The sequence below is a fragment of the Stomoxys calcitrans genome, chromosome 1, assembly GCF_963082655.1.
Source record: "Stomoxys calcitrans chromosome 1, idStoCalc2.1, whole genome shotgun sequence".
Classification (NCBI taxonomy): Eukaryota; Metazoa; Arthropoda; class Insecta; order Diptera; family Muscidae; genus Stomoxys; species Stomoxys calcitrans.
In genome coordinates, this window is record NC_081552.1 from 251,933,309 (window position 1) to 251,952,187 (window position 18,879).

An 18,879-nucleotide genomic window follows, 5' to 3' on the forward strand; every position below is an offset into this window, starting at 1 on the left:
GTCATAGTTAACCTTACAAAGTGATAAAAAAAAGCAAAAAACAGAGAAGCATCAAACAAAGCTTTAAGCTTGAAGAAAAACAAAAAATACTGTGATTACAAAAACCAAAAAAAAAAAAAGAAACCAGAAAATAAAAAATTGTAATTTATAACCGTCCGGTCTTAAACATGAAAAGTGTTAGAAATTTTTTCGTTGAACGTCTGCACAGCATAGATCATTCGGAGCCAGCCTCACCTGGTGGGGGTGGTGGGAATGGTGTTGCTTCCGCAGCCAGTATCAAAAAGAAAGACAAAGAACGTAAACGTGTCTCAGTGCGTCAAAAGAATTCCGATGAAAATTCCACCGGCACTTCCGTATCCGGCGAAGAATCTCCCACCAAATATGAAAGTGATTGTCACACTCCCCTACAATCAACAGCCCCGGCCAGTGTACCAGCTGAAAAATCCTTTGCTTTTGATTTCTCAACGGCCTCCACGACCAACACGGCCGCCAACAAACAAAATAAGACTCGACGAAAAATATCCCTACCCTGGGGCCGTCAGAGTAGTGTGGCCAAAAATTTGGGCCTATCACGGCAACATACCATCGATACACCCAACTCATTTCGTTTGTTCTCAAGGCAATCCAGCAATCAAATAAAGGTTTGAAATTCATTCCATACAATTGTTAAATATTTTTTCGTGTGTGTGTGTGTGTATGAATGTGTGATTTTTTTTTTTAAATCCCCCCTAAGTGTGTCTAATCTCTGGGGAATTTGGATTGAGTTTTGAAATTTTGATACTTTCTAGTAGCCATGGATGTGTTATAGTTGATATAATACACCCAGTTTTCTCCCCTCCTCATCATCATGAAGAAGGGTGGAGGTGTGATTTTTTTATGGCAATGTGTTTGCAAATAAACATTAAAAATAATTATCATATTGCGAAATAATAGCAATGATATACCCCGTTTATTTCGAAATGGAACTTGTGGTTTAGAGTTGATAGAATGATGTAAGGAACTACGGTCTTATTTTTAGATGTTAAAGATGAGAACTAGAAATAGTTTTTTTTTATTAAGCTTGATAAAAATTACAATAAATTGTTATTGTTTTCCGAACTGAGCTGAATGACCAAGAGAATGTTTGAAATGATTTTTGAAGAAAAGAAATTGATATTTTTTTTTCAGACAAAGCAGGACACATATCACAGCACTGGTGGACGCGTTTTGATAAGTGGTTAGGCCAACTTCGTCATCAGGGATGCCAACTAAGTGCTTTTCGCACTAGATTTGGTGTTTTTTAGGTCACTTAAAACCCGAAACTGTACCACCTAGTGGCAAACGAAAAAAAAAAAACAATAAGGAAAGGCTAAAGTCGGGCGAATCCCACTATATAACACCCTACACCTACCCTGCAATTATAAATTCGGGCAATATATAAATATATATGCATATGAGAGCTATATCTAAATCTTATCTACAGCCTTATAAGTGTAAATCAGGCGATACATATATATATTGCAGCTATATCCAAATGTGAACCGATTTTGGTGACATCTATGCTAAGATATGCTAAGATCAGTAGCAAAGCAATCCGTGTCAAATTTTGTGCAGATCGGTTGAAAATTTTAGCTACTACGGCCATTTAAGTGTAAATCGGGCGATACATATATATGGAAGCTATATCTAAATCTGAACCGATTTTTATGAAATTTTGCAAATATGTTAAGATTAGCAAGAAAACTATCCGTGCCAAATTTTGTGCAGATCGGTTGAAAATTATAGCTACTACGGCCATTTAAGTACAAACCGGGCCTTACATATATATGGGAGCTATATCGAAATCTGAACCGATTTTGATGAAATTCTGCAGATATGTTAAAATTAGCAAGAAAACTATTCATGCCAAATTTTGTGCAGAAATTGGTAGAAAATTGTAGTTATTACGGCCATTTAAGTGCAAATCGGGCGATATATGTATATGGGAGCCATGTCGAAATCTGAACCGATTTTGATGAAATTCTGCAAATATGTTAAGATTAGCAAGAAAAAAGCTTCTCAATGTAGACCCCCAGGCACAATATGTCCTCTAGCCTTGATCCATCCGTGTAACATGATCTTCCAGATGACAATACCAGGGTTCCGTCGATCCAAGACTGTGCCGCTGACAGCAGTGCCTTGCACTCGACCTCAAGTGTTGTCTCAGGAAATCTCTTCCATTCCTTCCAGGTTTCCTATCGTCGCCACGATTATACCACTATGGTATGAGCTGCTCCTATCTTCAATCCACTCTCCCATCGCCTCAATGGCTGCTTTGCACATAACCTGTAATTGCCTATATCATTAAGCATACAGTTTCCAACAACTACTCCATTAAGGAACTGGAGATATATACTTCTCTCCTACCAATGAGTGCACTCCTATTAAAGTTTTAGCTCAATGATCAGCGATCACTATTTGCCGAATCTGAACGAAGCGCTGTTTTACAACACCTCTTCGCTTTTTGCTTGTAAATAGTTGGCATCACTGTTCGTCATGCCTCAGCGTAATATTGGGTTGCCCAAAAAGTAATTGCGGATTTTTTAAAAGAATGTAAATGCATTTTTAATAAAACTTAGAATGAACTTTAATCAAATATACTTTTTTTACACTTTTTTTCTAAAGCAAGCTAAAAGTAACAGCTGATAACTGACAGAAGAAAGAATGCAATTACAGAGTCACAAGCTGTGAAAAAATTGTCAACGCCGACTATATGAAAAATCCGCAATTACTTTTTGGGCAACCCAATACATATTCGTTCGTCGAACCGGCTTACAGTTTCGCTGTACTTATAGTTGAGATCATTAGCACTTAGTCAATGTGAAATCTTAACAGCTAACTACTGACAAACCATTTATCTGTAGACTAGTTTTTCACTGAGCATTATCTTTTCAAACAAATTCCAATTCCCCTCTATGGTTTTACATTCCTGTTATTCCGCTCTATCTCCAGAGCAAGCTCTGCCTGCCGACTACAACATTACCACCAAACATATATGTGTGTGTGCTGCCAAGAATCGAACAAAAATATTTATGTAAAAGGCACACTTACATCTCTTTTATAACCAAATCCATCATCAACCGACTTAAATATATAGTACAACAACAACAAAATTCATAAATCCAGTCCAATCCAAATGTCGCTATGCATATACATATAAAACAATGCTTTTAACTTTACTGCATATGTGCTATTGTGAATGACCAACTGGGCCATATGCAGTTTGCCTATATCAACTCGTACTTTTATTCTTATTGCTTCTTGTTATCGCTTTGGCGTCAGCCAGTATTACACCAACAACAAAATGCAAATACCCAGTTGCACTAGTGCACGAGAGAGGGGTATGTTTAAGCAAGCTTGGCTTTAACAGCTGTTGCTAGACATATACATACAAAACACAGTTTGAGCTATGCTGCATATGAGCTATTGTGAATGAAAAGTTGCACATAAAAAGCATCACATAATTTTTATTCTTGTTATTTGTTTGTCTTCAGTCAGAATTGTAAAGCCAATAAACCCCAAAAGTAGGGATTTTTTTTTTAAATTTTGCTGACAAACAGCCACAGTTCATCAATTTCTCACTGCCTTCTAGGGGTGCTTCGGATAATATTTTTTCGTAATTCCAAGAGCCGTATTTGGAAGGCCTATCGCAATTATGTGATATAAAACTTATTAAAAGACTCAAAGCCTATGGAACGTCAGAGAAAAAAACCCTCTATAATTTCTATAGTTTTTTGAAATTTTTTAAATTACTTTTATCTTTCCTTCAGTTGTGTGAACTCTGCGAACCATTTTTACGAAACAAATATTGCATTGAAGCATGGGAATAGGTGGTAACCATTTGTTTTTCTTTCTGTTAGGTTTATAGACAATTCATAAGTAATTATAACGTTTTGACAAGTTTCCCTATTAATTTTTTCCAAGGGAATTCACCGAAAATATTGCCATAACGATTTTTCGTGATTTAAATGAGTTTTAATATCAAATTTTAGTTTACCCTTCCAAACTACAAAGGTTTACGAATAATCAGGTTCAGTCTTTAACAGAAGTAACCATTTTTATACCCTACACCACTACTGTTGTACAGGGTATTTTAACTTAGTGAATTAGTTTGTAACAGCCCAAAAGGAAAAGAGATAGACCCATTGATAAGTATACCGATCGATTCAGAATGACTTTCTGATTCGATTTAGCTATGTCCGTCTGTCTGTCCATCTGTCCGTCTGTCCATGTTAATTTGTGTACAAACTACAGGTCACAATTTTCATCCGATCGTCTTCAAATTTGATATGGGCATGTTTTTCGGCCTAGAGACGAAGCCTATTGAAATTGGAAAAAATCGGTTCAGATTTGGATATAGCTCCCATATAAATGTTCATCCGATTTGCAGTAATACTGCAATAAAATGGTCATTTGCAAACTGATTCTCTTGAAATTTGGCAGAAAGGATTTTCTTATGACTCCCGACATAACAGGAGAATTACATAGAAATCGGTTCAGATTTGGATATAGCTCCCTTATATATGTTCGTCCGATTTGAAGTAATAATGCAATAAAATGGTTATTTGTTAACCGATTCGCTTGAAATTTGTTAGGAAGGATTTTCTCTTGACTCTCAACATTACTGGTGAATTTCATGGAAATCGGTTCAGATTTAGATATAGCTCTCATATGTATATATCGCCCGATTTTCACTCCTAGAACCACTGCAAGGGGATTTTTTGATCAATCTTCCCAAAACATCCGGCGAGGTCCATCAAAATTGGTTCAGAATTTGACATAGCTTCCACTTTGTACTATAGGGTAGATGTATGGTATTATAAAGTCGGCACCGCCCGACTTTTGCCTTTCCTTACTGGTTTCATACTCTTTTTGTTCAATTTTATTTTTAGTTATAGTTGTCCCTATTATTTTTTCCACCACTGTATATGTTGGGCTACAATAAAAAAAAACTTAAAATTTTGTCGACATGATTCAGCAAGACGAGAGCTTCTTTGAATGTGTCCCTTTTGCCCGTGTTATTTATTGTATTGTATTATACCTATTTTCTCATTATGATCTCTCACTATGAACTCGTTATGATCTCTTAACGTATTCGTTTCCTTTACTTTTGTAAACTGTTATACTCTCTCCCATTCTCTCTCGCTCTTCTCCTTCTCAATATACGGATAATTTGCATATTTCTTTTTCCTACAAGCAAACACAAATAAACAATTTAATGACAGCTTTATCATTCTATCCCACTGCTTTCAATTTATTGTAGATTCCTTGAAGTAATTCAATCTCAACTCGAACATGGCCCATAGTTCACAGCCTATGTCAACTTTTGGTTATTATTTTATCCTTCTATTATGTTTTTTAAAAACTCTTTTGAGTATGCATGCGGTTAACATTTACCAAACAACATTTATGATTAATAATTCGAGCATTTAATTGTGCTTTCATTAGGCTAAGTTGAATCGCAGTAACCACAAAAACCGCACATTGGCATTCACATGCCTTAAAATAGAAATCTGAAACTGAAAGTGAAACTCATTGTGTCTCTGTATAACACATTCTAAATTTAAATGTCAGGGTAGGAACATTACTTCGGAGACGCCAAAGCGACAAAGCAAAGAAACTTAAACAAAAAAAATGTTGTCATAAGCCGGACTCGCTTTCAATACATAGGCATAGTCTAGACTTCATGCAAACTTGAATGGACATGTAGAAGTTAAAGCATTCAATTGCATTGTGTTTCTTCTCTGGGCATAGACATATTGAAATTACTCAATATGACCATATCAACAAACTCTTCGTACTGAAAGTTAAGATATTTTTAATAGCAAATTTGTCCATAAAGATCTTAAGTTTTATTAGAAGGGACCAGAGTGGCTGAAGACGTCACAAATATTGTCAGCAGTTGCTGGGAGATAAGAATCGCTCAAAAAGTGCTTAGCGTCATAGGCGGTCGCTTAATTGTATTAAAAAATCTTAAGCCAAGTTACCATATACGTGATCGAGTGTTACTTTCGTATCGAAAGAAACTTCATCTCGTATTTAATGGACGTTTTATCACTTTTATAAACATTTTAATCTAATTTTTTTTACGAATTATAATCGATTTAAACATTTGCGATGTTAAATTTCCAAAGTCTTCGTTCATTAAAGAAATGCATAATTCGCAATAGAGAGATTTTAATTTTAATATTTTTTGCAAAAATGATTTGAGATTAAGATTTTGTATATTTTAGTTTAGTTTTAAAAATTCCTAAAGTTTCCATTATTCACAAATCCGCTAAAATGTCACTCGATTTGTTGCCCAAATCATCGAAATCGGGGGCCGAGTTACCACATACGTGATCGAGTGAGTATGTGCCGATATGCTGATATATCAAGATATAGTCCGATATAGCTCTGAAATGAGTATGTGCTGATATGCTGATATATCAAGATATAGTCCGATATAGCCCATCTTCGAACTTAACCTGCTTATGGACAACAAAAAAAGAATCTGTGCAAAGTTTCAGCTCAATATCTCTATTTTTAAAGGCGTGATTTCAACAGACAGACGGACGGACATGGTTAGATCGTCTAAGATTTTTACACTGATGTTGGATTTAGATTTATATGCTTTATAGAGTCGGAAATGGCTATTTCGATGTGTTGCAAATGGAATGACAAAATCAATATACCCCCATCCTTCGGTGGTGGGTGTAAAAAGAAAGAAGCTAAAGAATATGTAAGATTCTATTCGTTGCAACTCACAGCCCTAAGGCATCTTTGTTAGCAAGAGTCTACGCATTTTAGTGGCTTTGACAGTTTAACTTTTTATTACATTTACTTTAACTCATAAGCTGTTAAGATTCTAACAGAGCTCTCTTAAATAAATGTCAGAGTTTGTAACTCTGCTAATCAAAGTTCATTTTATTCATTTGCTTCTTAATGTTCATTAAACCAACTTAAATGTTATATATCTTTTATATTTGTTTGGGAATTACTCTTCATCTAATCTCCGTAATACAAAAATTGAGAGTTTTGTCAATACAAAGCCCTCAATTTTCTAATTATTGCTTCCAAACCTTATCATTTTCCGGACCATAAAAGGACTTTAAAAATGTTTGGCATGCTGAGTACTTTTATGAGCGAGTTTAAATACCCCCGCCCCCCATAATTCTTGCTTTCCCATTTTACGATTTCCTTTACACTTTATTTTCCCCTTTCAACACAATACATGTGAACATGTTTTATTGTCTTCTTTAATACCTCTTTTGTAAAAAAAAGGATTAAATCTCATATTTAATTCTATCCATCTTAAAGTTGTTGAATTCCATCAATTCCATCATCCTTGCCAACGTAATGCTATTAAATTTCATACTCCTCTAGCGGCGAAGCACACACACGTGCCCTTCATTTTAGGTATTTTTCTATTAAAAAATCTTTCAAAGGTATCACATATCAACTCTGGCTCAACTCTTATGGTTCTGCTTGTATGTATGGATGTATGGAAGGTGAAAGCAAAGTTAGACAGTGGAAATTTCCTGTACCACAAAATATGCATGGGCTGTAAAAAGAGGGTTGCCAAGTTTTGTACGGGGGAGAAACAAAACTGGCAGCAATTTAAAATTGAATTAATCAAAAAGTTTATTTTCTTTTCCCTGACCTAGAATATTTTCAAGTTTGTTTTGTTTTTAGGGAACGTGGGTCATCCCACTAGCCTTCTGTGGTTCTCTGAGTGAAAAGTTAGGGGCCAAATTACCGCAAACGTGAACGAGTAAAATAGTTCGAAATCTCTCTATTGTGAATTATGTATCTCTTTCTTGAATGGGGATTTTTAAAATTTATGATCACAAATGTGGATCGATTTAGATCATAATTTATAAAAACTTGAACATACAAATTTATATACAAGTGGTATAAGACCCATTTAATACCAGATTTGATTCGATACGAAAGTGAACTCGATCACGTTTGCGATAATTCGGACCCTGATTTTCGTTTTCTAAGGGTTAACGCTGAGACCACCAGGCTCAGCTAATTCGTATGGCATTTCTAGGTTGCTTGTGGCGTCTCCGCAAAGACGTTTCCCTCCTATAAATCAAATTATAACATACTCTGTGTTTAAGTTCACCCGAGTGTATATAACATAACAGAACACTTGATATGAAATTTTAATTTAATTTAATTTCTAAGATAAAAGGACAGACTTGATGCAGCTGATTTTGTCTATCAAATGACAGCTTGTCCTGTTTGTATTGTTGCCATGTATTGTTATTAAGTTGTAGTCCGAGTTTAATCCAGTAGATGGGCATAAGCAGGAAGTTCTGTTGTTGAAGAACAGATGTCGCTTCAACACTCTGATTAACAAACAAGTTAAAAGGGATCACTTGCAGAAGTGATGATAAAAAAATATCTGTAGATATTCCCTAACCTTCAGCTAATACAAACTTGACTTCGAGCATATGTTTAAGGATTATTGGGGAGATATCTCTTGTGACAGTGTGCGATTCATGTTTCAATATGAAATATAAGGGAACAACGAATCCAAACAGCGATGCGCTGAGCTATATCTCTTCGTTGAGATGTTTTAATGGCTGAAGGATTTACAAATGTCGAAAGCAGTGGTGGGCAAATACACACACACCATTTCATAGTATTGTCTAGACGGACAAGAACATAAGTCCATGGGCTTGGAAATAGTGTGCTCATGTGTACCACTGGTCTAAAGCGTTTGTGAGGCAACCACCGCTGAACAATTTTTTTTTCTTATGTTCGCTTCGAAGAAATTTTTTTATGGAAATCGAATGTGACGATTTGAGTCTATACAAACCCACAAATAAACAAACACATTCATTTTTATATATATAGAATTAATAACATTGGCAACACTGGTTATGAATACACTTAAATTCCTAAATTTACAGGTAGAAAAGCATTTCTTATGTTTTATTTTCTCCTCTGGCGAGGAATAGGGATATCATGCAAACGCCATGTTATTGATATGTTCTACTTTTCTATACATAGGTACCGACTGATGTAGGTAGTCTGGTAGATAGTTAGGTGTGAGTTTAGTCTCTGATGTTGACAGCTTCTTTATATGACTATATATCTGGATATATATGTTTTTATTTATAACTTCCATTCAAAATTAATACCCACATATACCACTCAAAAACCTGTATCATACATGTGTTCATTTTTGTTTGTGCAAAAGACGACGTCGACGACATCATCATGGTAGAATATTTTGTTTTTGTAAGCTTGTTTATGTTTTTTTTTTACTTTCTTCTATTTATTTGAAGAGCAAAATCATTGGTGCGTGTGATTAAATATAAAATTAATAATTATCGATTATTCTTTCCTTTCGCTTTTCTTTGCACAGATTGGTTCTCATGAGGCCACCTGGGTAATCGCTGACTTTATAGCGGCGACGGGTTCGAATGAATTGAGTGTTACCAAAGGACAACAAGTGGAAATTGTTGAGGCACCCACAGCAAATGAACCCGACTTTTGTTTGGTTCGCCTCAATCCCCAATGTGATGATGCTGCGGTACAAGAGGGTCTGGTACCAGTGTCCATACTAAAGCCGCCACCAGGTGCACATAAGTCAAGTTCAGCGCGCAAAGATAAAAATGATACCACCTTACAAGATCAAAGTGAGTACGATAATATCAATATTTGATATTTGTGTTTTCCTGTTTTGGTTTTTCTAACATTCTTTTTGTAAATATTTGTTTTAATTTTAGCAAATAATCGCAGTAAACCCGATCCACTTACATCATCAACAAAACGAAGGGGTCTGGGAGGGTAAGTTTGATTTTCTAATTAAAGAAGCCACTAAATTTCAAAAGCCTAAAAGTATGCTTTGGATTATATACATGAGTAAATATGAGAGGAAAAACCCATGATAGAATAATTGAACGATAAATGTTAAAAGTCAAGCTATCGTTTTTGGATTCCAAAAAAATTGTATTTTGATACAACTTTATATACAATGCTCAATTTTGTACGAATATAAAATTTTTGTTTATTATTTCGTTGATTGAAAATGACTACCAGTTTGCTGCATTTCATAAAATGATCAATTTATATACCTAAATTTCTCCTTTTGTTCAGGGAATCTCCCAAGTAATTGCAATTCTTCCTTTTCTATAGATAAACTCATTTTTCTCTTTCATGCAACATATTTCCAATTCCATAAACCTTTTATGCCCAAAAAGAGCCAAGGATCAACACCATCCTTCTAAGTTAATAAAGCCCAAACACACACAAAAAAGATACAAACAAATGAACACTTAATTTCCAAGGGTGCATCAAAAATTTATTTGAAATATTCTTCCCACCCAAAGGCATAGGCTACTACATTATTGTATTCCACTGTAAAAGTTAATCTTCATAAACATTGATGTAGGAACGAATTGCCAATTCTAAATGAGGAAAAAAAAATCCAAAGTGTGTGTGTCTGCTTGAATATTTGTCAAGGATAATTGCAATGTATTTTTGCTATAAAAACTGTCAACAATAATGGAAAAGGTCAACAGAGGAAATTTATCAGCTAAGACCTATACGGCATTTTTTTTAGGTTTCTACGCCAATTGTGAAGATTTTGACATTGACAAGGAGGAAATGGCGTAATTTTCCTACACATTGACGTACATATTCAATGTGATCAAAGCGTTGGCATATTCGTCTAATAGCATGTAATGAAAAAAGTATTTTTAAATGTTGTTAAACAAAAATTTTTACAGAAATTTTTTAAAAAAAAATTATTTTTCATAGAAAATGTTGATAAAATTCTTTTTTCAATTTAATTTTGTCCAAGTTTTATTTTATAGGAAATTTTATCTATATCTTTTCCATAGAAAGGTTTGATTTCCATTGAAAACTTTGTCAAAATTTGATTTTCATAAAAAATTTTTCAAATTTTGTCATTCAATTTTATCTTTTTTTTTTAAATTTTTGTCAACATTTGTTTTTACAAAAAATTTTGTAAAAAATTGTTTTTCACAAAAAATTTTACTATAGCAGAAAATTTTGACAAAATTTTGATTTTCTTGAAATGTTTTTCAAATTTGAATTTCATAGAAAATTTTGTCAAAATTTGATTTTCATACCAAATTTTGTCAAAATTTGTTTTTCGTAGCAAAGCGTAAGAATTTGATTTTCATAGAAAATTTCGTCAGATTTTTTTCATAGAAAATTTTCACTAAACTTTATTTCTAAAAAAAGTCTTAAAATTTGATTTTCATAAAAGAATTAGTTGACATTTGATTTGCCTGAAATTTTGCATGACGTGTTTTGTTATGATTTTCAAAAACTGTGCTAAGTATGGTTCAAATTGGTCCATGTTTTGATATAGCTGTCATATACACCGGTCTGGGATGTTGAGTTCTTGAACTCCTAGAGGGCGCTATTCCTATCCAATTTTACTGAAATTTTGCACGACGTGTTTCGCTATGACTTCCAACAACTGCGCTTCAAATCGGTCCATTACCTGATATAGCTACCATATAAACCGATCTTAGATCTTGACTTCTTGAGCCACTAGAGGGTGCAATTCTTATCCGATTTGGCTTAAAATTTCGCATGACGTGTTTTGTTATGACTTTTAATAACTGTGCCAAATATGTTTCATATCTATCCTTAACCTAGTATATATTGTTAATATTTGATTTTTGTGAAAAATTTTGTCATCATTTGAATTCAATAAAAAATTTTGTAAAAATTTTAATTTTCATAACAAATTTTATCAATATTTGAATTTCATAAAAAGTTTCGTCTAAATTTGATTTTCATAGAAAATTTCTTCTAAATTTGTTTTCACAGAAAATTTGATTTTCGTTGACAATATTGTCAAAATTTGATTTTCACATAGTGAAAATCCTCTTCTGCAAAGTGGTTAAATTAAAATTTGAAGCTTCAGATTACAGCTAAGGTTATAGCATTGTATGTGTATGTGTGTGTGTTTGTGTAATATCAAACCCATGGAGTAACCTTCCTTCACCATCACAAGGCTGGGCGTTGTTGGATACAGGAAAAAATAATTTCATTAGTTAAACTAGAATTGCTTTGGCAAACAAAAGTTGGGTGAGGGGTAAACAAGCAGGAAACTACTTTAGCAAATATATTCAACAATTCAAATCCTTGTCATAGTTTCCGCACAAGCTCTACACATAGAACTCAACCTGCCTCAACTTCACTGGAAATGATTGCTTTATGTAAGGAAACTACTACTTCCTTTGGCTATTTCTCTTGCTTGTTCTTTTCAAAACTTTTCAACTGGCTTTCTACAGAGGGTTCAGCGGCAGAGAATTTTGTTTGCTTAGGTCTTGCTGAAATATGCAGGTTGCCTCTTGTATGTTTGGCCCATTCAGCTCAAGAGAAATTGCAAAGAACTAAAGGTGGCAGCAGCAGCAAAGTGTATTTTTTGTAAATATTTTGCATTATTTTTTTTTTTAAATTTAATGGATATTTAAAGTGAAAGTGCAAAGGTTGTTGTTGTTGTAGCAGTGTTGTACACTAAGGTGTGAAGGTGTTGGTTGGTAGTATTTTAATATATTTGTACGTGTGTGAGTTCCTTATAATAATTGTTTTACCTAAATTTGCTTTCAAGCTTTTAAAAGTTTGAATTGTAAGTAAATTTTAATAAAATTCGTAATATTTAATTGAGCTGAAGTTATAAATATTAGCAAATAAATAGTTGAAATGAAAATGCTAGTGACAAATAATTTAAGCTGTTTTACAAAAATTGTGAAGCATACTTTTAGGACGATAAGAAAACAAAGTTTCGTTATTTAGTTTTTTGACTGCATATCGATCGATATTTTTCCGATGGATATAATTCATCCGAAGGATACTATCAGAATTAAACAAAAGTTAGCGATGCGACACTAAATGTATCCTTTAAGAAGCATTGCGCCTAAAGAGGGCGCAATTTTCATCTGATTAGGCTAAGATTTTGTACAATGATTTCTCTCATAACTTCCAACTGACTTTATAAATCTTGGTTTTATTTGTTCTGTACATTGGTATTGATTCTATATAAATCGATCTCCTGATTTTTAGTTCTCATTTTCGTTCATAAAGGAGATGGGAAAAAAAGTTTGCCAGCTCTAGTTTGTTGAAGAGGGAGCTTAAAGGAAGGGTAGTAGAAAGCATTTTCGTAATAAACTGAGAATGGCAGTAAATTCAATAGGTTGATGTGAAAATTGTTTGCTAGTCACACTAGCGTCTGGGTAATTGTTGTTGTTGTACCCACATATGTATTTGCATGTGTAGGTAGATATCCTCGTCAAGTTCCATAGGTGAGCAAGCTCGTTCGCGTCCATAGAACCGATCGCCGCGGGAACGTTATGGCCATTGATTATTTAATGGAGCTAATAACTTGTGTTACAACATCGAGTATCCCAGGCACTCAGTATTAAGCAAGAGCCGGTCTCTCACTGAGACTGCAGTTGCAGCTACTCCGTGTATGGAGCATACCACTATCGGCAACCTGTTGGCTGTGATTACTGTAACATTTCAATCCCATGGTAGCCGGTTATACGTACTGGATTGACCCGATGGAGTTCTTCATCGGCAAAGAATGCCGTCTCAGTGTATAACACACTGTTACAACAACAACTGTAACACCTTGTGTTTTACAATTGTAGGCGAGAGGCCAGACAAGATTTAAAACCAGTCGCAATGTGTGTGTGCCCGAGCCCGTGCCGGGATAATTATGAACACCACACAAGCTGGAACCACTCAGTAGAGAAGTTTTAACAAGGCAGGATTCCTCACAAATGTAGTCGATTTGAATCCAGACATTCTGTGTCATATGTGGACATGCTAACCTCTGCATCAAACGGAGACATTAAAAAACGCAAACCTTGGAAAGACTTTTATAAAAAGGTTTATCAAGAGAAGCACAGCCTATATTTGGGTCAATAGTTATTTCATTGGCTCCTTCCTTGTCTTTGTCAAAAAATGTATATATACATATATACAAAGAAATAACATATGTGTGTATGTAAGTGTGAGCTATTTTTTCTGTGCATATTAGAAGCTTGATTTAATCGATTTCGGAAGTATACAACAATAACAAATAGAATTTATGGAAATCCATTGTTTAAACACCGTATTATTTTGACTTCCTTATAGAACAAGTAAAAATACTTAATGAAGTAATAGCAAATGTTATCAGCATTTGAAAGGATTAAGCATAGCCGACATCAATTTGTGATGTTCTGGCCGGTTATTGAGCCCAGTTCTTCTGTGTGCCACTCGACCACGCTTACGACGATAACTTCAAGTGAACATAAATAAAAAAATCAAAACTACCACAATTAGTTTCAGGAAATATCGTTTTCTGGGATGACATTCGATGAGCCAAACCCCTTCGTTTGCATTTGCAACTCATTCAGGATAATAGCTGCAATATATATTTTTTGCTTCTAAAGAAGGTGTTAAGGTGTGAAGTGGCCGTTTGGCTGTTGTGTTTCTCACGTAATTCAATTTATAATTGTTAGCCTTTATTGAGCACGTCGAAGCGAACATGAAGCCTACTTCCACAACTACTGCTGGTGGCTGTTGTATATCAAATCCTTTTTTTCCGTTTGATATACTACACGAGCTTGATTTATCAATTTATGAGGGATTGTAAAGGAAGATTAACGTTGACATTAGTACTTTTCTACGTGTTTACCGCAACGCATTCGCAATTTGTTTGTATGAACTGAAATACATACTTATGATGGTTTTTTATATAAATTTTGGCTTAACAAAAAAAAGTATAATGTAATTTTCAAACTGACACGTGTACTGAATATATAAATCCAAAAAGGAAAAAAAGTTTCACACATTTCATACGGGATAACGACTACATATGTATGTGTTAGTCGATGTGTCATTTTTTAAGCGGTAGCCTGATATTTCTTAATATAAAAACGGATTTTGGGATATTTTTCTAAGGTGGCTAATGCATTGGCAATTTAAACATTGTCGTGACAAACATCTCCCATTTGGGCAAAGCTCGTTAAAAAGTTCAATTGCGGTTAAACGTTTATTGGAAGAATATTGCCTTTAGGGAAACCTTGTTTCAGATTTAACACGATGACTTATAGAATGTTGGGAAAGTTGCCACAAGGCCACCCAATGTTTCCAACAATTTCTGGTTTGGTGTATAGGAGAAGACATTATTCATCACGTATTTTTTGGGTACAACTTAAATAGAAAAAAACATGTGTTTCTAATTCACAGTTTGCAATGATCATTCACAGTAGTTGCATGTAGTGGGTTGTGTGTACGTGCTATATTTTGTATGCATATTAAGGATCAGCTCAAGATATTTCGAGTGATTGTTTAAAACATCTTGTGCAAATCTCTTGTTGAAATAATACAAATAATTTAATAATTGATTCGTTAAAGTTTATTTAAGCAACAGTTGCTATGCATATGCACACCAAACCAAGCTCGTCGTGATAAAACACTTTGTATACGAGCTATTGTGAATGATTTTGTCGGCTGGCCAATTTCATACGGTTTTTATACCCATCACCGAAGGATGGGGGTACATTTATTTTGTCATTCCATTTGCAATACATAGAAATATTCATTTCCGACCCTATAATCAGCATGTCTCCACCTAAGTACCGGTATCTGTTGGACGCGAAAGCCGGGCAATGACAAAGGAGCATTTCTTTTGTCATTGCCCGGCTTTCGCATCCAACAGACACCGGTACTTAGGTGGAGACACAATTTTAGACATGAACCAACTTAGGGGAGTGGTATTGAAAACAATTAAGGATTTTGTAAGCATTGTAGCAAGGAATTCCTAACTTAAAATTTTCTTTTTAGAGATTACTTTATAGCTTTTAGAGCGCACAACTAGCCGATTACTGGCTTAGGTGTATGTCATGGGGCGGATTAATATCTGTACCCTCTTTTCAACCTAACCTAATCCAATCTAATCAGGGTAAAAATCTAAGACGATCAAGCCATGTCCGTCTGTCTGTTGAAATCACGCTACAGTCTTTGAAAATAGAGATATTGAGCTGAAACTTTGCACAGATTCTTTTTTTGTCCATAAGCAGGTTAAGTTCGAAGATAGGCTATATCAGACCATATCTTGATATAGCCCCCCTATAGACCGATCCGCCGATTTAGGGTCTTAGACCCATAAAAGCCACATTTATTATCCGATTTTGCTGATTTGGGACAGTGACTTGTGTTATGCCCTTCGACATTCTTCTTCAATGTGGCTCAGATCGGTCCAGATTTGGATATAGCTGCTATATAGGCCGATCTCTCGATTTAAGGTTTTGGGCCCATAAAAGGCACATTTATTGTCCGATGTCGCCGAAATTTGGAACAGTGAGTTGTGTCAGGCCCTTCGACATTCTTCTTCAATGTGGCTCAGATCGGTCCAGATTTGGATAAAACTGCCAAATAGACCGATATCTCGATTTATAGTCTTGGCCCCATAAAAGGCGCATTCATAGTCCAAATTCACTGAAATTTGACACAGTGACTTATGTTAGGCTTTTCAACATCCATGTCGTATAGATCGGTTTATGTCGTACAGATCGGTTTATTTTTAGATAGAGCTACTTAAAAGACCAATATTTTGTTATACACAATTGAATAATGACTTGTACTTTTAAGTATTTGGTCTAAATCGGAAAATATTTCGATATAGCTGCTATGGGGCATAAGGTATGCATTTGTTGTTGTTGCTTTAAGTGTTTTCATATTCAGCGATCTGCCTTATGGAGCAGTTTGAACATGTTAAGATATTCACGAATTCCACCAGCATTAGTGAGGGGGAACAACAGCTGAAAATGTTTTTGATGTTCTCGCTAGGATTCGAATTACTCGTTTTCTGTTATAGACGGACCTTCTAGCCTATGCACCAGATTGGCCATAATTATAAATACACAAAAGTTTAAAATAGTTGTAAGATTTTCTTATTATTTTTTAACTCTTGTCAAAAATACTTTTTTTTGCTAGTTTTACAGCGTTTTCGACGTATGTATGTATTATACGTCGGAAATGCATGTCATAAACGTCAGAGTTCCCGACAGGTCATATCTGGTTGATACCATCCACTTTGTCTTATCTTCATTTACTGCCAGGCACAATTACTGCTTCTGATTTCCGGCCAATAATATCGATGCAGTCGACATAGGCGAGTAGCGTATGGCCTCTTGTGAGTAGTGTGCCATACCTATACACATATGCGAGTTTATCACATATTGTTTTCGGCATGATATTAAAGAGATCACACGATAAGCTGTGTACCTGTCGGAAACCTCGTTTGGTATTGAACGGTTCGAAGAGGGTCTTTTATATTATTTGCTGAGGAGCGTGTATCAGCAAGCATCATCCTACAGAGTCTTATCAATTTTACAGGGATACCAAGCTCTGACAGGTTGGCTCATGCTGCCTTCTTATTTTTCTGTCGGATCACTGCTACTTGGACCTCATTCTGACTAGGCGGTATACAGTCTATACCATCATCAGGGATTGGTTCTGCAGTATCCTTGTCGCCAACACTATGGGATATTAACAAAAATCTTATTTCCATCTGCTAAACACACTATCTGGCCAAACGTAAACCGCTTGTCCTTAAAATTATAGAATTTGATTGAATATTATTGTACTAGATTACTTACCATGCCGCTCTCATTTAGTTGTAAGTTTACGCCTGAATTCCTGAATTGTATAACGTAAAGCCTATTGTGAATTACTATAATAACTTGTTAAGAACTTTATGAGTGCTTCGGCCACTTACTTAGCAGAACTAAACTATCTACACCAAAAAACTAATTGGTTGTTTTTACATTTATTTTTGGTTTTGGGGAACAATTACAAAAATATCAACTCTTAAAATTACCCCTGCTTCCCGTGAGGTGTAATATTAAGCCACCATTAAAATGCAGTCCACTTAAAGTAGGGGATTCTATTGGATCTTAAGACACTTTGTGACGTCACGATTGTCTAACATCTGCCTGGAACGAATATAGAAGCCCCTCTTGTCATCCTATTGGAAACCCCGCAAATCTGTTCACTATCTGTTACCCGATTTCCTTTTTTTTTGTTGTCCACCTCCTACACAACTTTAAACAAAAAAGGAATAACATACTAAATAGAAATATCATATGTTTCTCATTCACAGTTGGCAATGATCATTCACAGTAATTCGTATGCAATATACTCGTGCATATGATATGCGCGAGCTATGTTTTGCTTGCATATTCCCAAGAACTTCTGTTGAAGGCGACCTTTCCTAAACAGAGACATTTGATAATGGTCTGTCGATTAAAAATTTCACAAGGGCTGCTAGTATTCGTATTACTAAGCTAAAACATGATGGTACAGAACTAATTGATGTATGAGAAATGTTTGTGAAGAAAATAAACATTTGCATATGACTAACATTGATTAAATATGAATTAATGAAATTTATGTAAACGTATAAAATGTGCTCTCATTAATCATCTCTTGCCTCATTGATTATTTATAACCATTGATTTAATTAAAATGCTAAATGAAAAAACTAAGCAATACAAACATATACTTTATACAAGAATACTTTAAACAGGAACTTCAATAAACTCTGTCCTGATGAAGTTGGAAAAAATAACCAACGAAACGTCGAGAGAAAAAATGAAAACGATTTGTTTTATTTAAAAAATCCTCAACCTGACCAAAAAAGCCCATCAACAAAACAAAAAAACATTAAATATTCACATTGGTCATCAAAAACACAAAAACAAAATATTTCATTCGGAGGGCCTGCCGATACATACAGAAAATGCAACAAACACTGTCTACAACGAACAACAACATCAACATGAACAACTTCTTTCAACACACAAAATGTAAGTACAACACAGAAAC

General features: G+C 34.7%; 1 protein-coding gene across 1 annotated transcript in view; it reads left to right on the plus strand.

The window, feature by feature from the left end:
• The window catches only part of LOC106090780 (triple functional domain protein), a 144,375-nt gene that overhangs the window by 67,742 nt on the left and 57,754 nt on the right, over window positions 1-18,879 (plus strand). The window contains exons 7-8 of the mRNA XM_013257075.2: window positions 9,380-9,653; window positions 9,744-9,804. Coding sequence (XP_013112529.1) covers window positions 9,380-9,653; window positions 9,744-9,804 — 335 coding nt within the window. The remainder of the gene's footprint in view (window positions 1-9,379; window positions 9,654-9,743; window positions 9,805-18,879) is intronic.